Source organism: the organism of the source record quoted next, unplaced genomic scaffold (genome assembly GCF_019419815.1).
Source record: "Pyrus x bretschneideri cultivar Hongxiangsu unplaced genomic scaffold, Pyrus_bretschneideri_v1 Contig16, whole genome shotgun sequence".
Taxonomy (NCBI): Eukaryota; Viridiplantae; Streptophyta; class Magnoliopsida; order Rosales; family Rosaceae; genus Pyrus; species Pyrus x bretschneideri.
The window spans coordinates 6,567,469-6,594,140 of record NW_025999457.1 but is presented as its reverse complement, the minus strand read 5'-3'; the positions used below and the strand labels follow the sequence as shown (position 1 = coordinate 6,594,140).

The 26,672-nt window shown below is 37.8% G+C and overlaps 3 protein-coding genes across 4 annotated transcripts; 1 reads left to right on the top strand and 2 right to left on the bottom strand.

Moving 5' to 3' along the window:
* Positions 1 to 1,759: 1,759 nt before the first annotated feature.
* On the bottom strand, positions 1,760 to 8,428 carry LOC103962050 (SUMO-activating enzyme subunit 2). 2 transcript variants are annotated; one of them, XR_007257187.1, is made up of 12 exons: positions 8,072 to 8,428; positions 7,847 to 7,936; positions 6,659 to 6,742; positions 6,360 to 6,578; positions 5,415 to 5,516; positions 4,413 to 4,871; positions 4,021 to 4,250; positions 3,282 to 3,375; positions 2,997 to 3,179; positions 2,790 to 2,887; positions 2,532 to 2,656; positions 2,265 to 2,408 (listed from the first exon to the last, which is right to left on the bottom strand). XR_007257187.1 is itself a non-coding variant. In XM_009374712.3 (11 exons), the coding sequence occupies exons 1-11, from the start codon at positions 8,102 to 8,104 to the stop codon at positions 2,069 to 2,071; spliced, it is 1,932 nt and encodes a 643-aa protein (XP_009372987.1). In that variant the 5' UTR covers positions 8,105 to 8,428; the 3' UTR covers positions 1,760 to 2,068. The 2 variants fall into 2 exon arrangements, 1 of the variants encoding a protein (XP_009372987.1); XM_009374712.3 differs by lacking the exon at positions 2,532 to 2,656 and having other exon boundaries at positions 1,760 to 2,408.
* Positions 8,429 to 10,119: 1,691 nt separating this feature from the next.
* LOC103962051 (protein CHROMATIN REMODELING 35) lies at positions 10,120 to 19,404 on the top strand. Its single transcript, XM_009374713.3, is given in 8 exon segments — positions 10,120 to 10,439; positions 10,604 to 10,659; positions 12,155 to 12,711; positions 12,795 to 12,983; positions 13,486 to 13,516; positions 13,519 to 13,634; positions 17,123 to 18,876; positions 18,971 to 19,404. Coding segments are annotated over 7 exon segments (2,697 nt in total). The 5' UTR covers positions 10,120 to 10,439; positions 10,604 to 10,613; the 3' UTR covers positions 18,975 to 19,404.
* A 1,004-nt stretch (positions 19,405 to 20,408) lies between these two features.
* Positions 20,409 to 26,280, bottom strand: LOC103962052 (BEL1-like homeodomain protein 6). The gene is made up of 5 exons (XM_009374714.2): positions 25,595 to 26,280; positions 23,802 to 24,766; positions 21,926 to 22,305; positions 21,766 to 21,826; positions 20,409 to 21,478 (listed from the first exon to the last, which is right to left on the bottom strand). Exons 2-5 carry the CDS (start codon positions 24,708 to 24,710, stop codon positions 20,771 to 20,773), a joined length of 2,058 nt encoding a protein of 685 aa, XP_009372989.2. The 5' UTR covers positions 24,711 to 24,766; positions 25,595 to 26,280; the 3' UTR covers positions 20,409 to 20,770.
* Positions 26,281 to 26,672: the final 392 nt, after the last annotated feature.

Genomic DNA, 26,672 nt, shown 5'->3' with positions numbered 1-26,672 from the left:
ATATAAACTAAATAGCATGAGGATCTATATTTTTGTTTCAAAGAAAAAGAAGAAGGTCTGCAAAACAACAATGAACTCCATTAACGATGAAAATTTGGAACTCAACCTAAAAAAGTTAGGGGTAAAATCAACAAATCATAATTTATTATAGTTGGGTCATTTTTAATTGGACTGCTTTATAATGGGTCTTGTACTAATCATTAAACAAAACTTATAACATGGTTTTTTATTAAAACTAAAATTTTTCAAACCCTTTTCATTAGTTTTCTTTTTATTTTATACCAATGTGGCTGTTTTAATAAAATAGTAGCTTGTGGTGTCTAACCGTGTTTTAATAAAATGTGAACTTGTCGTGTCTAGCCATGTTATAACGAGATCATCAGTAGCATCACATGACCAAAGTTAGTTCCTTGAAATCGTCATGTAGAAGATGTTGTTGCTTTAACATCTAAATTGTATAATGCCCTCAAATTGCTAATATTATTAGGTTTCACTTTCATGTACAACCACACATACGAGCAATATTGAAAAAGGAACTTGAACATGTAACCTCAGGTGCAACAAGGGTGAACGCTCTATACCACTTTGAGTAACAAATCCTTGCCACTTTAAGTAACAAACCACTGCCACTTTCGCATATAACCATGGCAAATAAGGGCCCGCTTAGAGCAACTCCAGCGTGTGAAATCTCTCCCCAAGGCAATACACTATGCTATCCACCCACTGAACAGTAATTGCCCTTAATGAATAGTAATCATTTTTTGCATCTCCACCGTTGCACTTAAATAGCCCTGGCAATAGACAATAAAATATTACTATTTTTTTTATTTATAAAATAATACAAAATAATTTTAATTGTAATTTTGGATAAGATTTTTAATCATTCTTGTTGCGCCACGTGTCATTATTCGAAGTATTACTAAATAATACAAAATAATTTTATTTGTAATTTCGGATAAGATTTTTAAATAATACAAAACAATTTCGGATAAGATTTTTAAATAATACAAAACAATTTTTTTAAATTTTTATTCAACTAATTAATCTCTACCGTTGGATATAAAAAAAAAATTTTAATTTCAACACTCCAAATTGTGTCACGTGTCACAACGGTAACTTTTCTTAATTTTAAAACTATTTTTTCTTTTATTTTTTTATTTATAAAGCAGATTAATATCAACCGTTCGATCTTAAATCATAATTTTTTTTTTATTACCATTGCATATCGGACGGCCCATTTTAAAGAGCCGTTGAGATCGAACGCACCGTGGGAAGCCACGTGGCTTACCAACGGTAACATTTCAGTCTGAAAAGTGGGCTGATTTTTCTGAAAATATGTCGAGCGACGCGCCCCCATGCGTGAGTGGGGTGCACACACCTGACAGAAAAAAATAAAAAAAGGGCCTGACACCGGGCTAACGTCAGCCCTGGCGTCACATCCACTCGGGCTCTCGGTCTAGTAATTCTTCACAGGCCCGAAGCTTGGGCCTCCACCTCCACTCGGGCTCCTTCACGCTGGAGCGAATCCATAGGACCTCGGGCCCTTTTCTCTTACTTGTCCCTCGAGCAATCCACCACGGTGGAGTTGTTCTTAGACGCGATTGTAAAAGGGGCACAATCACTTCTAGGGAGAAGCACATGACACGCACTTCCCCCGTAAACTCGCTTGGAAAATTACTTGCAAGCATTTTACGAAAAAACACCTCACATGTTTTCGCTTTTCGCAACTCAATCCTAAATATTTTCCAAATCCATGGTGGAAACTTAATTCATGATGACATAAAAAGGAACTCTGAAATTCACGATTCACTAGTTTAGGTGCATTTTCTAAGTTATGGTTTTCTTCAAGTTACACGGCTAAAAATCTGTCAACTAAGTTAGGAAGAACAAGAAGACGCATTACACTTGTAACCACAGAAAAAGGGAAGCGAAAAGACCGCTTAATTTGTACCGGCTCGACCTAATAAACAGCAATTGAGCCAACCTCCCAAAAAGAATCAGTGCTTCTCGCTAATGGTACAAAATTAGAACTGAACTGAGGCCTCCACATTAGAGATCCAAGGAAGAACTATTGCAACTTTATCTTCTTGCTGGTGACTGAATCCCAATTATCAAATATGACAAGCTCATCGTCGTCATCAACAAGTTCCAATTTCTCGGGATTTCTTGTACTACTGCCAGCAACACTTGGTATATCTGGATTGACAGCCTCAGAAGCCTCAGACAGTTTTCTCTTCCTTCCAGTAGTTTCAACATCATCGGTCTTTTCAGCCTCTGTAGATGCTGATGCATTTGACGTGCTTCCAGCATTTGCAGTAGACTTCTTGTCATCCTGTGCCACTGCAGGAGATTGAGTCCAACCAGATAGAACCATTCCATCGGGTTCCTTCTCTTCATCAAACTCCTCTCTGCACGAAATCAAACTTGCATAAATAATCATGTAGATTACATGACAGTAAAGAATAAAATAACATCATCACCCGACCCTATAAAAAAAACAGCAACTAGAATCAGAAAATGCTTCATGCAACCTCAATGGTATACTTGGTTAGGTTTCGGGGGTGGGGGAGCCAATAATGGAAGAGAAGATAAATTGCAGGTTGAAGGACATTAACTTCAACTAACACAGCTTCTGCAGCTGCGTGAAGCTTTATTTCTATAAACCATAACAAGAAAATTAGTCATTGCGAATGCTTGTGTCTTAAAGTCATCCATCATTTTGTATGTGATGTTAAGAAGCAATTTTAATGATGCATAGGAGCTTGCAGATCAACTGGATAAAGAACCACCTGTGCTTAATATTGATCTTGCATGATAGTTCTTGCTGAAGATCCTCAATTGTCAGCATGGTCCCACTGGTAACTGGAGTAGGAAGCTCAGACAGCACCTGCAATTTTAGGTAAAAACATTTTAAAAAAAATCACACAAACAAGACACATGTATCAGGTGAACTTACACGAGCAAGTCTTCCTGAAACACAGGAAAAGAATTCATACCTTATCAAGGTTTGCTGCATAATTTGCAACCATGTCTTCGTCCAGGTCATCACCAACTTCATAAAGAAGGGCTGACCCATGCATAATGAGTGGCAAGCTCATCCCAAGCTTGGCTCTAACAATCTTTTCAACTACATCCCGCAACTTTGTGCGGTGAGTATTGATCTCAAGTGATAGTGGTGTCTGCTTACAATCATATTGCATTAGTGCATACCACAATTCTACTTTAAATGTCGGCAAAAAGATCCCACAAAGATGGAATTTAGAAAAGAACAATCAGTATACCTCTGAACAGACATAGCAGGACTTGTTAGGCTCAAATGGATCCACTGGCATGAGCAACATTTTTCTTGCTGGATGTTCCAGACAATATGTCATCCTACATAGCCATTCAGATCAGGGTAGAATCGGACCACAAGGAAAAAAAAAAAATACAGTGTAGGACAAACCACTGGAAGAAAAAAATAAAAGTAACGCTGCTCCACTGGCTGAATTACCATCATCAATGACATACTGTTCAAATTTCAATTTCCCTAATTGTTAAACTGGTATGACTTCAATCAAACAAATGGAAATTGAAAATGACTTAAAAGTAGGACCCTTCCGATTACACCTATATGCAAGCCAACCAGTGCAAATAAAGCAATGACAGAAATGTACTACCATCTCGTGTTCCTGAATTATTCCCATCAGAAGCAGTCAAAGAATTCTTTTCTTCCCTAAACCAATATATGATCTTGGCTCTAGGCTCATCGATGCACATCAACCAATTATAAGTGCATTTCTGTGTGGGTATGTGTGTCGATGCACAAGTGTATTTGTGTGCAGATACAACAATTCAGTAAAAGATAATAGTGAAAAAACCAAGAACAGAAATATTTCTCTTCACCATTTTGAAATACTAAAATTCAGAATAGCAAATTATATTGAAATAGAACACATTTTTTTATATGGTATCGAAAGAGAAAGAAGGAGGGAAAAAAAAAGAGCACTTTTTTTTTATTACAAGGGCAATCGCACACACCTATAATTCTTTGTATCATTTTGCAGCACCTTGATTGCCTCAATGACAATCAACCCAGCAATAATAGCATTCGTTGTTGCAACAGCATGAACAATATTACCAGCAATGCCTTTAGCTTCAAAGAGGCTATGCAATGGGATTCCAAAAGAAGCAGCCCGTATATTTGCAGCAGAAGTAACAAATTCTACAGCTAGCTGATCATCTTTATCAAAAGTCAGATTTCCAATCTCCTGCCACCAGTGCCCCCACGCCCCGCAAAGATAATGAGAAAAAAAAACGCAAAAAAAAGTTAAAGAGTTCTGAGAAAAAAATAAAAGTTATGAGTCCAGCTTGACATATGGAAAATAAATGGTTGTGCAATGACTTTCCTTACTACAAGAGTTTAAACTAACCTTCTGCCTTTTCAAGAAAAATAGTTTCAAAGCCTCAAGAAAGACGCTGGAATTTTCCATAAGGCTCCATATATCCTGTGGATTCTTCATTCCTAGAGATGCCATGGCAGATACTGAATATACATCATTGGATGCACCATTCTTTTCCATACTTCCATTCTGTTGACCGAGCCCATTAGGCACGACATCCCTACTATATATAGGCCTTGGTCTATTGCGGTTCTTCCATGTCTCCTCATTAGACAAAGCTTGCTCAATGTTATAACCAAATACATGATCATATATTCTCCTTCCATACTGCTCAATGTCTTCATCATTTCTATGTTCAAATACATCTTCAGCCTGTTCTGATGAGCTAGCACCATCACTAGAACGTACATTCAAATCATTTGCCTGATTCTTATCCCCAAACAACTTTGCAAAGAGAAGTTCCTTTGCCCATACAATACAGTGAACAAACTGCAAAATACAGATTATACAGTCAAAGTCTAGACCCATGGAGCAGGGGGTTATCTTGAATAATGATGAATATACCATTTTAATTAGTTGGAGGAAAATGATCATCGTCCAATCCGACTAAAAGTTTGTTCCATGCAAACTGGCAAACCATATATTTTAGTTTTCTATTGTATATCTTTCAATATCATTTTTATGGCCCAAAACATCATTCACAATCCATAGTGCTTATACCAATTTCACAACAATCAAATTGCAGCAGCTGCGGTAGTAGTAATTTCTGAGGCAAAAACTAAGCCCAGCTTAAATCTATTAACTATAAATGGTTTCCACAGTTTCTTGGTCCCCCCCCCCCCCCATGGATTCCTTTGTCTTTTATTACTCGTGTTGTTTTCTCTTCCAGATTATTCAAGTCTCCAAGGTAGAACTAGAGATGTTTAATTCACAGGATATAAGTAACCAACTATCAAGAAAACTGATTTCCCAATACAAGCCACACACAATTATTCAAAGACAACAACAAAAATAACTATCCATCAACAATACCTTTGATGGAGTACTGGTAATGGTACAGACAGGATAAGTTTTAGGAGCAGGTTTTGGCTGACATTCATAGCACTCTGTTTTTCCCTTCACATGTACAGTCACCTGATTTTAAAGATTCAACAAACAAGTGAAAAGGGGAGGAAAGAATCTTCAAACAAAACCAACTACACTGAAGCATTTTGCAAAACAAATAAAAGGACAAATGAAATAATAAAAATGATGCAGAAGTTTGAATATGCCGGTCAAATGCACAGATGGTTTTTTCCACCATGTGTTTCTAAAAAAAATATAGAGTTTTACATAGTACATAATACATCTCTCCAAAACTACATCTAGCCACACTCAAAAAAAGGACTTGAAACTATTTAACATTATGCAGGAATCACATAATGTAAGACAGAAAATTCATATAGCTAACCCTGTATGATTGGAACAAGGGTAAAGATGATAATGATGACAATGATGACATAGATGATGATTAATGTAACATTTCTATGATAAACTATCACAGACAAACACATAATAAAGAATACTATAGGATCCTTAGCTGATGTAATTATTCAATGAAGCACGTGAATTCTTAGACAGGGAAAAGATAGTTCACTGCATGAACTCAGCTAAAGACATTCCATTATGAAACCCTTTCTGCAACTGCTATGGAGCACTGTCCAGATAAAAACCAACATGCCAACTATGCATGAAGCAAAGAAATTACCTTTCCCGACCTAGACATCTTTGACATATGAAGATTGGCATCGCTAATAATCAAACCAGTTACAATTCTACAAAGCTCAAGTGACCTCAGATAAAAAATATAAACACACACACACAAGGAACCAGAAACATAATGGACAGACAATAATTTATTAGATGCAATCAATTGACAGACCTAGTTCCAATGAAAAAATTAGTTTCTTGCCAACCAACTCTAAAGCAATAACTCACCTGTCCAAGGAATCCAGTTGTCCCACTTTCAATCAAGGGAACATCAGCTGCCAAACACAGGCGATTCACATGTCGTCTAGCATCTAAGTTGTCAAGTCCATTCAAGACCACATTAAATTTCTTAAAGAAGTCCACATTGAAGTCAGAATCCTTTACATTGGCATGGTATGAAGTTATGCTTATCTCAGGTCTAAATTTTAAGACAGCTTCCCGAGCAACCTGTTAAAAATATCCATGAAAATATCATACACTGCACACCTTTTCAAATAGAAAGCATAAGATAGATTAAACATACTTACTTTGGCTTTGGATTGCCCAACATGTGATTGTCGGAAGAGGAATTGTCTGTTGAGGTTACTAACTTCTATAGTGTCCATGTCAATCTGCAATTTGAGATAACCAACTGCACAAGTGAATAATAACCGAAAGAAACAAAGTAAACTTGTTCATTCTTGCAAAATTAATAAATCCGCAGGTCATGAATTGAAAAATTAATAAAGTAAACTTGTGCACAACTGCACAACTGCATATACACAGAACCTGGAAAAAGAATTTGGATTATAATTTAATATCAATCTGCAGGTCATGAATTGAAAAATTAATAAAGGGATCTATCCAAGTAGTGGTAAATATAAGTCAAACCTCCACATCCAAACCCACTATACCATAAAAATGTGGCTTAGTTCATCTTTTTTCAAGATTGGATATCATATACCCCATCAATTTGTTTCAATATATAGCTTTTCTTCCTTTTCGCTTATTAAGCTCTTACACAAATTATAGGATTTCCACCACAGAGCATATGAATCAATCAATGGACATGACAGCAATGAAGGTACAAACTGAAAAATTAACAAACAATGAAGAAAAATGAATACTTATGAGTAGAACCACTTCAGGAATCGCCCTGACTGGCACTAGTCAGCTACTGAGTGTTATTACAAGTTCAAGTCAGAGGTTCGGTTAAAAATATTTCACTTGTTACTAAAACAAGCAAAAATCCCCAGACACACCCTAAGGCTTAGACCTTAGGTAAGAAGTTGCCACCACTTTGAATCCTCTAAAACATTTGGATAATTCTCTTCCAATTCTTTGATTAGCCAGATCCTAGATTCTTCTAAGAATATCATAATTCTTAACAAAACTTTGAATAATCAACAACGACGATGATAATGAAAGAAGAACCAATACTAACTCAACATTTCATCACTTTTCATTCTAATTGACACATGATTACCTGTACAGAGAAGTCATTTTTAAAAAAGAAAAATTCAGAAGAAAATTGAACTAAATTTGGTACTAACAGAACTATTTTCCCTAATTAAAACCCTAAAAAAACAGCACATAAACTTCAATAAAAGAACATGATATGGGTATAACACATAATGAAAACCCTAGCAAACTACCAAAGGAATAAGAAAATAACAGAAACCCATCCCTTAAAAATCAACAGCAGAAGAGGGAGAGAGAAAGAGAGAGAAGCGCACAATATGAATATCTTGGAAGCCAGAGAGAGCGAGAGTCTTGAGAAGCTCGCAGCCGATACCACCTGCCCCAACCATGAGCACTTTCGCGCCCTGCAAAAAAAATCCCAGAAACATTTTTCAAAAAATTAAACCCAAAACCCACTCAGAATTCGAGCAGGGAGAGACTTTCACAGTTGGGGTTAGGGTTTCAACAGAAATTTTGACAGTTGGGTGCTGCAGCAGTACCTTTACAGCGGCCAAGTGTTTCCGGGAAGCCATGAGAGTTGCAGAAGAAGCAGCTAGAGAGAGAAAGGGGAAGACTGCAACAGTGGATTGGACTTAATAGCACAGAGGGGGAGAGAGGTGGGTGGGCTTAGCTTTTAGATGGGTTTGTGGAAATCGAACAGAGGACGTGGGGGAATCTTGGAATGGTGGGTTGTGGTCGTGGAGACCCAGGTGGGGAGGTTCGAGGAAGGAGGGCAGTCGAGGTTGAGGGCGCCAAAAACACAGCAAAAAGGTGAAAACTTCACAGCCAAAAAACCCCTCCCTCTCTTTCTCTCTCTAGGTTCTGTCTTTCGTGTGAGAGTAATGGAGGAGCGACGAGAGAGAGAGGGAGAGTGGTGCCTGTGGGCGGAGTTAATAAAGTTTGAGACTTTTGAGTCTCCCATCTCTTCTTCCTCTGCTCCCCATTTGGGTTTGAGGGTTTTGTTTGACTCTTTTTTTGGCCTACTTTGCTATGTCTAGGGGAGGATGGTAAAGGCATTTGGTCATCACAACAATGATTTTCCATTTGAATTTGGAAATCTAACTACTAGATGTATCCGTTTATGTCTTGTTTGGGTCAAGTCTTGTATATGATTACTAATGCTACAAATATGATAGTTTTAGATACAAACGATGAGTTTCGATTTGTTAAGAAAGTCTTAAAGTGAGAAACGAGGTGCTAGAAGTTTCAAATCTACAAAAAGTTGGTAACTGAGATTAATCCAACCTTAACGATAAGCTATAAATAATAATTCTGGTTCCCGAAACAATAATTTTTATAAAAAATGTGAGCAAAAATACTACAAAAGGCAAACGTATGCTTGTGTTTTAACACTTCAAAGCACAAAAGCGTATTGTTGATCAATTGTTAGCATCAAACCTCGTTGTAGGGATTTGGTTTTGCAAGTTATCAAGTAATTTTCGTTAAGAGGTCTTCGAGTATAACTATGTCAGGGCAAAGCGCTTAAAGAGTAGCGTTTCAATAACTTTTTATATCTTTGAAGTTCGAACTAGTTGTTGTTATGAATTATGTTTTCGCGTGAATATGTAATGTATAATATGTATGAATGTGGGCTAGTAAATAGTGGTAGTGACGCCTAACACTATGCCACTAGCAGCATTAACTAGCCCACACATGATATTGGCTTAGTACTAGACACCTCTACCTCTACCTCCATAGTGTATCTTAGAATTAAGGCGTGACATCAGCTCATATGGGAATGCAAATATTTTTTTTTTTTTAACAATCGATATTATCTACATTAAGGGAAGAGAACGGACTTAGCCTTACAATGGACTAGCAATAATGTAATTCAAATTTGCCACTGGCAAAAATCGAATCTAAGACTTCTTACTTACCTACCAGTGAAAGGAATACTATTAGACCGTAGTACTAAGTGACAATATTATTCTAAATTACAGTATTTTAAAACGTAGTCTATTAAATATTAATTTTTATTTACCACCGATTGGCGTCATATATCTGTTGCTTAGCAAGATCTCACATTAGCATGACCCATAGTGTTACTTTTACACCCGATAATTTTACACGTATTGAATTGAAAATCTATAATTAAGTTTAAATATTAATAAAGGATGTGATATCCACATACTCCTTTTTACTTCTTCCACACCTTTTTGAACCGTCAGATCGGATGAATTGAAGAAGATCAACGAACAAAAATTAACAAAGGTGTATGAGAAGTAAAAATGAGTGTATAAATAGCACATCCCTATTAATAACCGCACATCGTGTCAAGTCACATGTTACGGTTTTGACCCGTACTCTATCATTAAAATATTCATTACATTTTTGCGTAGACAAGCGAAAAAGAGTATAAACAAATTAGGTCACCCTAGCTTTTAACTTTTTACCAAAATTGGCAAAATATGAACACAGGTGTCGCTTCAATTTCAACGCATGCCAAACACTGGCCTGAATCTGTACCGTCCCGGGAGCTGTATTTTCACGTATCCAAACATCCCTCATATCCCTTTGCGGGACCGCAAGTCGCTTTCCGATTCCTCGCGTGACAATGACGACTGCAAGCGAACCCCACCCCACCAACAAATCAAATACCGCCACGTCACTCCCTCACACCTTCACACGGTGCCGCTCACAACACACAAAGCTCCTTTCTCTCTCTCTGAAGCTTTCATTTCTGCATTCCTCGCTGACGCCTGAAGGAGAAGCAGCTGCTGCTGTAAAAGGGTTTGTGTACGGACACTCGTCACGCTCGTACCGACGCTCTCGCTCCGAGAGTCTTTTGCGAGGGCAAGAGGGAGTGGCTGTTTCGTACTCGGAAGCCAAATGCGATTGCTTTTTCCTCTCTAAATTCCCAAATTTAAGGTTTTTTTTTTTCTTTTTCTGATTTTTGCTTCTTTTAATTTGATTTTTTTTCCTTTAGCTCGGAAGTGTTTCCATTGTACAAAAATGGCGATTTTGTCATCTCGGTTTGTCTTTTGGTTAATGCAAGTGACCGACTTTTTGTTTTGGGTTTCTTGTGTTCTCAGTGTTTGAGCCATGGAGTCACCAATTGATGTATCCCCCATTAAAACTACATATGACAGTAAGCTTCTCGCTCTCTCTATACATGTGTGTGTGTATATCTGGAAATTTGGATTGTTGTGGCATGTGAGAGAAATGCAGGTTGAGCTTGTGACAAACCAATTGTGTGGGATTACATTTTGTGAAATTAACGTTTTGGTTGAAAAAAATTGAAATTTTTTATGCATTAAAATGGGGACTTGAAGATTAGAAATTTGATTACAAAGAAAAATTGTAGGGATTGTTTAGTTATTGTGGGTTATTAGGGTTCTGTAGTTTGTGGTTTGTATTAGGGCTACTTCAGTAGTCTGTGGCTATTGTGTAGCTATTGATGAGAAACTGAGAAATAAGTTTTTATTTTATTTGGGTTGACGGCACAAGAAGTGGGGTATGAAAGACATACAGCCTTTGGAAGCGCAACACCTTGTGCAGATTCTGTGCTATCCAAAAAAGAGAACTTGTTCTTCTTACCAAAGTTGTTTGTTGCAAATTACCAAACGGTGTTGGGTCTGCTTCTACTGTGAACAAGTAGTAGCATGCCCTGAAAAGCCCCACTAATGCAGTCTTGAAATTTAATAGTTAAGGTTTTGGGCAAACGTTGTGAATTCCATTCTCCATAGTTGACGTCACCAACTAATAAAATATTTTGTGATTTGTAAATTTTTCATGTTCCATGAGAGTTCGGCTGTATGGATATAATCTAGAAGCTGACGTTCGTATTAAAAAACTTCAGCTCTGATATATTGCTTTTGTTTTCATCAGAAGTTTTCTAGCTTTGAGGCTAGATGTATGTTTTTTACTGTCTTATAAATCAGCTATCTGACTCGGCAATCAAAGAAACATAAATAGATTGATGCTGAACAACATATTTTTCAACTTGTAGTTAACTAATATTACACAACTCTTTTCTTCATCAAATTGTTCTTGTCATGACCAAAATATTGAACCTTAGGTCCAATAATGTGTCCTCTGCCTTTTAGCTGTCTCCATCAGTCCAGCTGAAACTGAATCTCAGCAGATTGATTTTCTTTTGTTACTTAAGCATTGTCAGTGCTGCTATTATGTCGTACCTTCAAAATATAACAAGTAATACTATTAACCTGGACCTCTATTACCCTTGTGGTTGTGCTACTTCTATGATCGCCTAGAATTTTCATGCATGCATTGCATTGTGAAGTGTTAAACAGGTACATATACAAGGTTTGTATTGTAAACTTTTGAAATTAATATATAATTCATTTTTTATGTTCATGCATCTTGCATTGCTTTAGGATGCAATTTCTATTAAGAAAGCACACAATATCCTCCACTTATACTCATACAAAAGGGAAAAAAATCCAAGTTTTTCACATATAACTTCCTCCTCTTTCCTATGCTGATGCTGATTTGATATACTTGGCTAGATGGTTTTCTGAACTTATGAGTTTCTGTAATTTGCCTACTTTCTTTTTCTTCTTATTTTTCGCAAGATCCTCATTTTTATATCTATTTGTATGTTACCTTCCATTTGAGCTCAGGTTTGTATTCCAAGGGGCATAAGAGGATGAAACTCTGTTTGGACGGAAAGAATTATGATGGCTTGGACTTCTCTGTAAGTAAGCATGATGAAGTTGTAGAGAAGAAACCTAAGTCTACTTCAGAAGTTGTTGACTACACTGATCCATTTGCCATACGGAACTTGCTGGAGAGGTTAGACTGTGGTGAATATGGAAGTGTTACAAAGGAGATAGAGGCAGTTCTTGCTAAAAAGACCCAAACTATGGTCCCTTATTTTGCAAAGTATCCTGCACTGGCAAATGCATTCCTGGAGGAAGACAAGAGGCAGAGTAAAAAGGCTCCCAAATCTGAAAATCCACTAGCTAGTGATAAAGTCATTGATTTGGAGGATGACTGCGTTGAAAATAATGCTCCAGCATCACTGAGGCCTGTGGTAATCATTGATTCAGATGAGGAACAAAGTGAAGATCCGAGATCTTATCCTTTCAAAGAGGTTGTCTTGCCACAACCATCGTATTCTTTCCAGGAGGTTTTCTTGGGACAATCATCAGAACAGAATTCCATGAATAACACAGTGGTATGTGTGCCCTATATATAATATCTCTACTTTCCTGCTCAATTTAATCCTATCTGTCAAATGATTGGTCAGCGTATGTTCAGGAAAGGGACTTTTTGGAGAACAGACTTCCAGGTGAAAAACCAAGTCTGTCCAGTGAAACAGGAATCAAGAATCACCCAGGAATTTACGTTGGTGTAGAAGATGATGGTGATTACCAGACAGATGTTGAAGAAGATGATGGTCTGGGAGATATTTGGAATGAAATGTCAATGGGTTTAGAAACTAACAAGGTATCATTTATGTACATTCTTTACTATAATAACATGTTTCTTTGCTATGTGTGCATGTATTTTATGTTCCAAATTGGAAAAACATGTTGGCTTATCACATGTTTGGTGCAGATTGTGTCAGCTCTCTCTGCTTTGCTCGAGCTCAAAGTAACAACTTCCGTCTTTGATATAATAATTGTTTCTGAAAAAATAGAGCCATTGATGCTTAATAAAACTCATTTCCCAATTAAAGTGATTGCTCACCTGAACAGAGATTAATGTTTAGGGAGGAAAAAACCCTTAAATATTGAGTAAACAGGATAGAAAAAAATATATCTCCCAGTAAATAGTACGTTTTTGCAAGTTTGTCGTCCCTATTCAATTTCCCAGGGAAAGTGTCTATATGTCAAATTACTAGTACAAGCATCAGAGTTAAGAATATTTTGTCCAAAAATCTTCGATAACTTTCCAGATTCACAGTTGTCATGATTATCTTATGTTGACAATATGCTGTTTCTGATAGGATGCTGCTGTAGAAGGAATGAGTGGCGGGGAAGAGAAGGTGACTGTGATCATTCTTTTGTCTTGAAGGATGATATTGGATATGTTTGCCGCATTTGTGGGGTTATTGACAGAGCAATTGAGACAATATTTGAGTTTCAGTATAACAAGGTATGTGCATGGTTAGCGTTCCTTTTTTAAACTTGATTAGATTAAATATGAAAGCACATTTGATTTTTGTCTTAATGTAAGCACACAGTTAGAATTTGAATTTCTTTATATTGTTTTGGAAGACCGACTTCAACAGGGCTTATAGGCTCATGTACCAATTCTCTCTAGGTATCAGTGATAACACTAGAACCAACAGGAAAACAAAAGTTAACAGCCATTGAATCAGCTTTCTCTTATGACGATTTCTGAGACTGTTATTTGCTTATGCAGCGTACAAGTAGGATAGGTTGGCCCATTATACGAGTTTAAGTAGGATTGGCGAAATTACCTGTGGGTGGGCACCCACAAATCCATACCCATTTATCTTGCAATGGGCCCTTATGGATTTACCCAAACCTGACCCATAATCCCTCCACATTAATAAATCATTTTTGTTCACTGGTTTCTATAAATGAAGAACCTGACCCATAATTCCTCCACATTGATACATAAGCCTAAGTATTATCAAAATTCCTTTCTGCACAAAATGAAATAAAAAGGGAAAACGTACATGCAAGAACCGGAGCATCTAAGCACTTCATGTCCTCCAATTTGTCAGTTGAATCCAAAGATGCAATCATATTAATTATCTACTGTATTACATATATAAAGTTTTTCGTTTTCCATCTTCTTTGCCTTATCAATTCAGGCTTTCTTTTTCTGTGAACTCTCCTTTGATTCCTCAAAATGAATGGAGCAATGACGAAATCAAGTCATCTATTACTCTCATGTTCTCAATCCCCTTATTTTGTGAAGGCATGACCAGCCCCTCCCTTTTCTTTTGTCTTTTTCAACTTTTGGCATCCACTTTTGGTTGCTAGAAATAGAGAAGAAGACGCATGAACTTGATGGCATTCTAAGCATTGTTCTAAAAATCTCCGCCTAGCGCCGCCTAGGCACTAGGCGGCTGGCCACTGCCCCGATTAATGCCTGGGCATTTGAAAATTAAGAAGGGGCTCCTAGACTACCTAGGCACCCGCCTAGCTTGCCCGAACCCGCCTAGGTCGCGACTCGCTTAAACAGAAAATAGTTAACTTTCATCTTGCATTTTATTTTTTTCAATAAATTGTAAGAGACTTTTTGCATACTTAAATGAACACACATTATATCAGTGTTCTGCATGTGTCCATTATGTTCCAACACTTCATAATATATATGTCATTCTATTTTGTAGTTTATGATGAAATTATATATATTTAAAGTACATGTAGACACTTATTTACACGAAATATAATAGATGTACTTAAAGGGAATTGCAATTAGCACTCCAAAATCTCATTTGGCACTCCAAACTTTCTATAATTAGAAAGAAAGGTACACTTGTGAGGAGTGTAGATTGAGATTGTTGGAGTGTTAATAACAGTTCCCTACTTAAATCCGCCTAGGCGCTAGGCCCCAGCCCGCTGCCTGACTAGCGCCTAGCGTCTTTTAGAACCTTGATTCTAAGGCATTTCCCTCTTTTCTTTTTACTTGTATAAGTTTTTCAATAACGTAGGGCACAGCAGCAGAATGCTTTCTTTAAAAAAAATAGTAATAATTAAATAAATTAATAATTTGGATTCATGTTTCCCATTGTTATTACCAATTCATGCCCTGCCACATCCTGGTTTAATAAAAGTCTCCATGCCGGCCCCAAACCTGATTGTTCTTACCCAAACTCGCCTCTAGTGGAGTAGGTCCCTATGGCTACCTGATTCAACAGCTGATTTGACCATCCTTGTATTAGCTCAATTTGAAATTCAGTTTCTCGACCAAAACGTTGCTAGATTGATGTACCAATTCATATAGGAAAAGGAAGCATTCAGCTCCTGTTATCTAGAGTGGAATAGGAGACTTTAGTAATAAAATTCTGAAATGATTGCTTTTTTTTTTTTTTTGTGAGTTGAGGATCTATTGTTTCCACATTCCACAAGAGGTGTTCATGGTAACCTGAAGAACTAATATGTTGATCTAACTCATATAACACATTGGTTCTTTTCTAGTTATTCATTATGAATGGTAGGAGCATGATCATGTGAATCTGTGGTCTACAACCATGAGTTTGAAGAGTTTGTGATAGTTTTAATCCATCTTGGGAAACACGAACGTTAATCCTTCTCTTTTGGTCCTTTATGAACAATCTCTCTGGTTGACTATCTGCCTGTATAAAAAAATGTGAACAGGGCTAGGGAATGCATAAAATGTCCCTGTAGTTAGCAGTGAACTGTCAATAGGGTTGGTTTCATCTGATCAGCTCTTGTTGGTTTCATTAGTTTATATAGGTCAGGTCCGCTTCATTGTTTTAAACCTGATATGCATCTGTTTGTTTTCGTATATTTTAAACTGAAAAAACCCAAACCAGACCATATATATAAAGTTTTCTAAACAAGATGGACTGAGCAGGAATGACTGACCATCGTGCTTTGATTGGGGTTTCATAATTGTTTGTCCAATTTTTTTCTTAGTTTCTGAACAAAATTGGTGTTTGTTTTTAGCCCTAATCAATCTAATCCAATCATTCAGTCAATTCAATTCTTTTGGTTCTAGGAGGTTAGGACCAATATTAGGTAGTTGTGCATGAAGAAAAATTCAACGTGACAGGTTGAATTAGATGAGAAATACCCCAACCTAATGCGATGTAACATGTAGATACCCCTATCTATCAATTGGTGCACTGGATATCCCAGATTCTCAATGAGCCAGCCAATATAGTAAACTCACCATGTGAATTAGTTAACTGGGTAGCCACTTAGTACTACGGTGTAAGTGGTATTCCTCTTCAATTGTAAGTGAGAGGTCTTAGGTTCGATTCTCACCAAAAGCAAATTTGAACCACATTAGAGCATCTCCAAAGGAAATGTCAAAAAATTAGTTAACTGGGTATCCCTATAGGTTTCTTGTCTTTTTTCTTTGTTAATTCTCCCCATGATTTTTGGCGCTAGACAACTCCCTAAACATTTTGCAACAAGAAAGCAAACCAAAGGGTGACTTCTCTCTACTTATTATGAAGTCCAATAAAGTCCGTCTGGTAGAAAAACCCAGCATGTATCTCTGAAGGACGTACTCATAGTGTTTGACAATGTTCATAGTTGATTGTGATCCCACCACATTACTCTCTCTTAACCAGGCTCAGGAGCAGTTGAATTTAAATGAGATAACCAGGGTTTTCAGACAAGGAGATAATATTCTGAGAATAGCAACCCAAAAATAGTAGATAGATAAATTGTTAGAAGTTTGATGAATTTATAACGTATTGGAAGTGATATATTTGTGTTACTGCCTGGTTGAACTTTTTATTTTTGCCTTGAATTCTAGTTTTTGTATTTGCCTCATTGCTGTGGAATCAAAGTCATCAATAAATGGATCACGGATCTGCGTAAACTCACTGGAAGTTATTTGATATCTCAACAGCTAAATGCCCTCTTCTGGAAGCAAGTTTCATAGTATCATTTTTTTTCTGTTTACCTCAGGTCAAAAGGAGTACAAGAACTTACATGCCTGATTCTCGGAATGGCAAAGAAAGAGATTCAGCCGAGATAGATGGATTTAAATTGTCAGAGGATGGTTTGATACTAACTGAGATATCTGCTCACCCAAGACATATGAAACAAATGAAACCTCATCAAGTGGAGGGTTTCAATTTTCTTGTTAGCAACTTGGTTGGTGATAATCCTGGTGGTTGCATCTTGGCCCATGCTCCAGGTTCTGGTAAAACATTTATGATAATAAGTTTCATGCAAAGTTTTCTAGCTAAGTATCCAAATGCAAGACCCCTGATTGTTCTTCCTAAAGGAATCCTGGATACGTGGAAAAAGGAGTTTAAAATTTGGCAAGTGGAGGATATTCCATTAATTGATTTCTATGAAAATAAAGCAGACAATCGATCACAGCAGCTGGAGGTGTTGAAACAATGGGTGGAGCACAAGAGTATCCTTTTCTTAGGGTACAAGCAATTCTCCTCTATTGTTTGTGATCGAGAAACTAGCAAGGTATCAACTGCGTGCCAAGAAATATTGCTGAAGGCACCTTCAATTCTTATTCTGGATGAAGGGCATACTCCAAGAAATGATAACACTGACGTGTTCCAATCCCTTGCAAAGTTGCAGACACCTAGGAAAGTTGTACTTTCTGGAACCATTTTCCAAAATCATGTCAACGAAGTATTCAACCTTTTGAATCTTGTTCGTCCTAAGTTTTTAAGAGCAGAAACATCCCGACCCATCATCAAGCGGATCATGAGTAGAGTGCATATACCAGGTGTAAGGAAGCAGTTCAAAGCTGGTAGTGAATCAGCCTTCTATGAACTAGTGGAGCATACTCTACAGAAGGATAATGATTTTCGAAGGAAAGTCACTGTCATACACGAATTGCGTGAGATGACTAGCAAGGTGCTTCATTATTACAAAGGAGATACCCTCGATGAACTTCCTGGGCTAGTTGATTTCACTGTGGTACTAAATCTCACCCCCAAGCAGAAGCACGAGACAGAGAAATTAAAGAAGTTTGCAAGAAAGTTCAAGCAAAATGCTGTTGGAAGTGCTGTTTATCTTCACCCAAAACTGTCCAACTTGGCTTGGAAGCCTACTGATCCAGATGACAGAGTGGATGAGCTCTTGGACAAAATAGATGTGAAAGATGGAGTCAAGGCAAGATTCTTTCTTAATATACTGAACTTATGTGAGTCAGCGGGTGAGAAACTTTTAGTTTTCAGTCAGTACCTCCTACCACTGAAATTTTTGGAGAGATTAGTAGTCAAAATGAAGGGGTGGAGTGCTGGGAGAGAAATGTTTGTGATCTCAGGTGAGTCAAGCTCTGAGCAACGGGAATGGTCTATGGATAGATTTAACAATTCCCCCACCGCGAAGGTATTTTTCGGCTCGATTAAGGCTTGTGGGGAGGGTATATCGTTGGTAGGGGCTTCTCGACTAATACTTCTGGATGTACATCTTAACCCCTCAGTGAGCAGGCAGGCCATCGGTCGTGCATTTAGACCAGGTCAGAAGAAGAAAGTTTTCGTGTATAGATTGGTAGCTGCTAATTCACCTGAAGAGGAAGATCATAGCACTTGCTTCCAAAAAGAAACAATTGCAAAAATGTGGTTTGAATGGAATGAATATTGTGGTTACCGGGATTTTGAAGTGGAGACAATTGATGTGAATGAGAGTGATGATCCCTTCCTCGAAAGTCCAGTGTTGAGGGAGGATGTGAAGCTTCTGTACAGAAGGTTTGTACTCTTGTACATCTAATTGTCATTATTGAGTTCCAACACCTAAATGTTTCTGTTGGTATATCCTAACTACTTATTTCTATAATTTCAGGTAGGTACTGCCATCGTCATTGGGCTGACAACTGACGTACAGAGTAGGGAATATTTTCTCACTATACTTTGGTTGACATTCCGTCCTTTGTCTGTTCACATTAGATTTTTGATTTCTGGAAGAATTTCAGGCAGGTTGCTTAGCGTTTATTCGTTAGTTACAGGCAGTTTCTGTTTTCTGCTCTTAGAATCAGACTAGTCCCTCTATGTCCACCGGGCAATGGATTCTGACATGTAAAAGTTGTGAAGAACGGAAATTTTGACAACGCTGTTTGAAGGAGGGTGCTTTTCGTCTTCTAGGATACATGAACTACGATGTTCGGTGTGATTTCTCTTGTTCGAGTCTGGTTTGTACCGCTGCTTCATTTGGGGGCTAAGCATTCTGCTTTTAATTTAACTGATCTTTAAGGAAATAGAGCAATTACAGTTAGTATATATGGTTATGCTAGTTCTGGACATCTTGCTTTGTGTTCAAGAAAACCAGACAAGCTTTATTTATTTTTGGTCGCTCGTACTTATCATCGTTGGGCGTTGCACCAATCAACCGGAAAAATGTTACTTTCGCTCAACAACTTTGTCACTGTCGAACAATGGCTAGGTTCGTGTCACTTAGAATTGCTTGCTCTCTCACCACCAACCTGCAAACCCACGTATCCAATGCGACCATTGCCAGATGACCATAGAGGCTGAAGAACAATGATATTGGATACATGTATTAAATAATGAATTCTTATGTGGGTTGTAAGTAAAGCAAATAAATGTGCGGGAGAGAATTTCCGCTTAATTAGATACTCTTGTAGCACATGGGTTACTTTATCTCTGTGTTCCTAATTGGCTAAAATGATCTACTTTTGATATTTGGTTTTTGAAATGAAATATCGATGACATGTCAATCACATATCAGAAAACATAACGATGATAATAACAACGATACACTCGAACCAAATCATTTCCTAGCAAAATAAAAGGCTAGGCTAGGAGGAACCCACATTTCCTCACCCTTTCCATCTCCAAAAACATTTTTCTTGTTTCCAACTTCCCCATCTCTTTCTCCATCTCCATCTCTCCCTTCCAACTCCCTTATCTCTCTGTTCATCTTCTTTCCCATCTCTCTCACAACAGTTCCTCCTCCATCTATGTGATCTAATCTGAGGTTGGGGGTCTTAGAAGATGGTCTAGTGAATTTTACTATGTTACGTTGCCCTTCAAGAATTCAGGGGTTTAGCCAACCCATGATTAGAAAAGGGAATATAAGCAACAATTTCAGCCACAAGATGCCGAGACAAAAGAAGGGCGGATTCTTGCATGTCACCGGAGATATATTCTCGTGTGAGTACCCTCATTCACGGCGACATATCCCCGGTAACACAAGTCTTTCTTCCCAAGGGAACGAAACCACTCTTCTTGCCCCTGATGAAATTGACTTGGCAACATCGAAATAACAGGCGGACAACTTTCCAGCAAGCTTTATTACGAACTATTCTATTTTCTTCAATACCATCAACAGAGTTTGGCACTGATTGTACATTTTTCCCTTCCAACTTACTAAACAAAGAATATGTATCTCATCTTTACAAATATGCTGACCTTCAATCAATTTCTTCATATATTACAACTGTACTAGTAGTATGTTTCCAATGTCTGGCGGAATGCAACATTCCTTTTCACCATCTGCATCGCAAAGTCGAATGTTCCTCAACAAGCAGTCGAAAGCCTATCGCTGTCTGTTTTTTTTTTTTTTCCTCCCCCGCCCCAAAAATAGTTTGGATATAAGTAATGTGGATATGCAATGAAGCATCTTTCACACTACGAAATCATGTAACAGATGGGAGGAACTAAATCTGTGTTGCTGCTGGTTCCCGGAATCAAGGCATTCAAAATCTGCTGTCTCAGATCCTACAGAAGAAGCTGCAGGGTTGTATAAATCGTCCCCTCTCACAGAGACAAACCCGTGATGAGTCCCACTAGAGATGGGTAGGCTACCGCCACCGTCACAATGCTGCAATCCCAGTGTCAGAGAAACCCCGCTTCCACTTCCAAATCTCCCCAGCTCCGGCATGTGGTATGCAGCAGCAGCTGCCGTAAACCTCTCACTGTTCCTATCAGTCTGAACATTTGCATCAGAAAAGAGACTCGAGTCATCCATACCAGGCCTTTGCCCCTCTCTAAGCTTGACAAGCCCGTACTCAGCTTCAGCTTCATGACGAGTCACATTCTGGAAATTGGCATATCCAGTGGATCCAGCCATTTCCACGTCATGGAAATGGTCAGATTTGGAATCCATAAATTGTCCCGTGCTGAATTTCTCAATGGCTGCCGAACTTGCGCTAGGTTGCATACCTTCTACTCCGTCTTCCATGGTCCTCGTGTTGTCACCTTTTTTTGTTTGAGGTGTATTCTCAGATGAAGAGTTGGAGTCCATCTCAGCATCACCAGCCTCTTCTTTGTACATCTCCTCAACCATGGGCTTCCAAAGGCGCACTCGTGCATTGATAAACCAGTTTGAGACCTGTGCCGCAATAAAAGAGTACACGAACTTTCAGATATCGAGTTAATTCAAATTAAAAATGTAAACATTTGTACTCAGTAATCGATTTTTGTTATGAATTATGCAGCATTCTTGTAGCTGCAAGAACCTGCAGAACGAAACAGTTATTCCTAATTCAGCAGATTTTGCGAGGATCGAAATGTTATACGTATTGAAGTCAAAAAAGATAAAAGATCTTATTCTCTGTTATGTATGTATGTGGTGCCTAAGGAAAAATGCTATGTAAAACATGATTACTTCGACATTACCTGACTTCTAGTCAAGCCTGTCTGCCTTGCTAGCAGGATCTTATCAGAATCCTTCGGATAGCTGGAAAATATCAATATTAACATTAAATTACGTCAAGAACTGATAATCAATAAAGTTTTCGGAGAAGAAATTGAGAAAAGGGTTGAAGTCAGGATTTACGGATGAAGGAAATGCTCAAACAGCCATGCTCGCAGAATTGAGACTGAGCTTTCCGGCAAACCTCTTTGTGGTCTCCATGCATGTTGTTGCATCATGCCAAGCTGCTGAAGGGCTCTCTGCTGCCTGAGATGCTGGTCCACATAACGGAGGCGAGATATTCCAACTCCTTTCATGCTTCCTGAGGTACCTTGCTCCCCAAGGCTTTTACGGGTTGCTCGTATCTGCCCTGTGATTGCATCATGTAAGCACCGAAAGTGACGTGAAATAGTCTGCAGGGCAACAGCTGTGTACGGTTTAGCTGACCCACTTCCCGCTATCGCATCAAATGACGATACAACAATCTGCATCTGATGATAATACTGCTTGTACCTTCTGTCAACCTGTGATTGTGATATAAACACCATTACACCTCATGGGAAAAATAGGAGCTCCATTATATCAGACAAAGGCCTACAAGAAACAACCAACCACAACCACAAATTTCTACAACATCCTCAAAGAAACAATGATCGTAGAAATATTTTCCGTAATCATTAGCTGCTCCAGAAGTAAATTGCATCAATTAACAGAAACGAAAACCAGAAATATAATCATTAGCAACTCAGGGACCATGGAAATTCTGGCCTCAAATAATGGCGTTCTCCTTCTCCACTCGCATCAACAATTAACAATGGTACCTTCGGTCAATTCTACATCTTATATTGTTTCTGGTTCTTAGCAGAACAGGGTCCTTGCGTCAACTGTCAACATAGAAGGATCACCTTGATGTTCCATCAGAGTCCGTAAACATACAGGGTAAGAAAATAAGGAGAACAATAACCCCAATATTTCATTGAGCTCAATTTTACGTCGCATCTCCCTATGTTCTTAGCAGAATGACTAGTTATATGCAAATACCTTCAATCAATGTAGAGTAATTGTTTCATAAAATGCTTATCGACATGTCAACTAAACAGCCAAAACCTATATCTAAAACACCTTTTAATGATAAGCTTGAGATAAATCAATAGCCTAAACTTATTTAGAAATCGCACATGAGGATGCTATGCTTCATTCCATAGCATCTCGTTCAATTTATTAGACACCTAGGAAACCTAAAGAATAGTTGGAATATATTCCGCTTGGAGATATTCCGTTGGGAGAAAAATTGAGAGCCCCAACTATTTCACATGTCAAACACAATGCAAGGCTCCAGGTGCTTCAACTGGAAAGATGGAGGATCAATCAATTGCCAGTGTAAACATCCCTTAAACATGAAAGGATATACTCAAAACTTTTGGAAATTCTTGAAACTTTTTCTTCATTAAAATGTCTGAATCGAAGAACAAAACTGTAATGGAATCATTACCAGATGTTGGTTTATCTATCAATGCATCATTGTATGACTACATCATTAATTGATCAGTTTCAGTTGGAACAATCAACAATTGACATAAGCTCAAAAACGAAACCATTATGCATTTTGTTTGGTTTTGCTTTCCTATTTTTAAAAATTAAAGAAACATATCACTGATCATTTCCGTCATTATTGTGAAACCAGTAACTAAGAGCCTAAGAGAACAGAACAATATCATCAACATAAAAGCATACTGATCAGGCGATCACCGACAATAAACATGCTACATAATATCACCTGCCTAAACATGCAACACATCACACACATAAGAAGTAATAAAGACAGGTGATGTAGTTATCTAAACAGCAATCAAAGCAATCATCACAGAGTATAAAGAGCGAAGACAAAAGGATAATGCCAATCAAATTTGCAACTAAAATTGATTTAAGGTCTTAACATTATGACAAACTGACCAGACAAGCTAGATTGATCATATAATTAACTCATAAAGAGACATTAAACTATAAGCATTGCTCATACCTCATCTAGCATAGACAGAAGCTTCGTCAACTTGCTTTGCAACTCTTGTTTCTCGGCATGTGAAAGCTCACACGGTGGGTTACTGGCCGGCTCTTGAGGGTTTGTGGATACTCCACTCTCAAGATCATTCTTTGATCCATCATCTCCTTCCTTGAAACTCTTCTGATGATTGTGTGTGCTTTGGTTCTTCTCTCTATCATGCTGCTTCAGTGCTTTCTGGACATTGACGACTTCATCAAGCAGTTGTTGTGCTGCTTTGAGGTATTTGTTATGGGGAATGGTTCTTGCCATACTCGACATCCCATATGGAGACAAATCCCCTTTACTTGAATCTGGATTGCCTCCCGGAAAACCAGATTGCAAATATTCAACATTTCTTGGCTGCTCATCTCTAAAAGAACCATTCCTACCGTCACCCTCACTTGAAACGGATGCATTAGGACTTAAGAATGAAGCAAAACCCATATTGTTATTCCGGTACGAGATAGAAGGCATTTGCATTCCTGATGGGATTTGTGTACTGAGGCTGAGGGACAACCCCTGACCTTGCAAGTTGTGTCCACCATGAAGAATACCTGAAGAACCACCCATGGGGTGCGTAACTAGCATCTCATTTCTACCCTCCCTCCATGGACTGAATCCCTGCTCTCCAACATGCGTGCCACCAAGATGCGATAGGACATCATGCTGCTGCTGGTTGGAATCTGAACCCCCGACCGCGGAGCCTAAGTTGTTTTGCTGCTGAGAACTCCCAGCCAATGCGTCCGAGTATGACCCAGAGTTCATATACATCATCATGTTACCAGAGACGAGAGGTGCTTCTGGATAAGAACTAGGCAAAGGTTCCCTTAAATATAGCATTGGCGTCGCATCTTTTTGACTATTCGAACCAGTATAGTAACTTGACATAGCTCTCTCAACCCCTTAACAGCTATATGAGCCCAATTACATACTCATCCCGAAGACTGAAAAAATGAGTAGAACTTCCATCATTGGCAAAACCGTACCATACTCGAAAAACTAGCAAGTTTGCAGGAATTTAATTGTCACTGTATTATTTATTACTCACTCACACCAGTATAAGCCAATGCATTAAAGCAAAGTGCTCGAGTCTCAAATGACATATACAGAAAAATTTACTAGTTGAGATTCCACTTCCAGGCAATCCTGACAGAAGAAAATCAATACACCAAAGCAAAATTTACTACCAAGTACAAACACACAGAAGCTTATAATTAATGCCCAACAAACAGCTCATTTAATCATCCAAAAAGCAATCTTCGTATGCAAGAACTTAACATTTACGTATATGATGCTGACATATGAACTTTTTAGGTTTCTGGCAATCAAAGGATTTATACAACTTTTTCAGTTTGAAAGCTTCCAATTACATCATGATTATTAATTACATAGAACTCTTAAAAAAAAGGAATCTCTCTCTCTCTCTCTCTCTCTCTCTCTCTCTACACACACACACACACATATAGTAGATACATGCAAACAGAATTCAAAAATCAACCCAACAGAAGGAAAATTAAACATATAAATATAAATTAAGAACAATATATTTAGATAAATTGATGATAACAACAATAATAATAAATCTGCTAACTCTGTGTATTTTCAAAAAAAGAAATTACTGGATCATCATCTTAACAAACAGAAAGAGAAAGAGAACAACAGAACCGAAGAAAAGGAGAAATTCATGAGTGAGACAGACAGAGAGCAGCTAAAAGATGATTAAAGCCAGGAAAAAAAAAATATATATATATAATGGAAGAATAAAAAAATACCTGGAAACCCTCAAGAGTTGTGGGTTGTGTGGGGAACAGAAAAGTCTAGAGAACATCAGCCGATCGTCTCAGAGCCAAACTTTCCGATCCCAACAACAACAAGTATATTATTTATTTAACAAAAAAAAAAAAGATATTTAGTGTGTTGGAAGATAATTGAGAGCTTTAAATTTCTGCTTTTTTGCAATCATAGATATTCTCCATCCATCACTGAGTCAAATTCAAACCCCACGTGAGACTCGCACGCACACATACACACACCCACAGAGAGAGATAAGTTTTTCAGTATCTACTGAGCCACTCAAGAAAAATGATGACTTTTCTCTCTTTTTCCATAAATGGGGTTATCTTTTTTTTTCTTGGGGGTGGTGTTTAGGCTTTGGTGGGCAACACTGCTTTTCTAATAAGTGCTTTTGCTTGAAACCCAGTTGGGAAAAGTGTTGCCTTGACTACTTGCTGCTTCTGCTTCTGTTTCTGCTTCAATTCAACACTTGAACTCAATGGCTAATTGCTTCTGCTTAACTGGTTTGGATGGTGAAGATCAAGTGTTTGGTTAAGGAGCTCAATCTCTAACCACCAGTTGGTGGACCTAAAACCCTCTCTTAAACCCTCTCCCCATCTCCTCCTCTCCCACCATCTAATATCTCTCTCTCTCTCTCTCTCTCTCTCTAAAAAAAGTTTATGATAATTCTATCTAACTTCAACCTGTATTGGCTGTCTCTCTCATCCCTTTGAGCATGGAAGGTCTGGGTTTGCTGCAATATCCACCATATAATCATATTCTTTTCTTTTCCTCTTTATTTTTTATTTCTATATTTTGTCCTTACCTTTTATTCTAATCTCTTTTAACAAAATATTATATATTTTTTCTTTTTGAATTTATGGAGTGCACCAGTAAGCATTAGGGGATGTGGATTGTCTGATCTTCCAGTTTTCATACATATTTATTTTCTTCTATTTGTATGATCACGATTAAGTCATGTTAATATTTTATATCATTATTATTTTTTATCTTATTATCTTTATAAAAAAATTAATATAAAATGTTAACGTGACTTAACCATAACCACTCAAAATA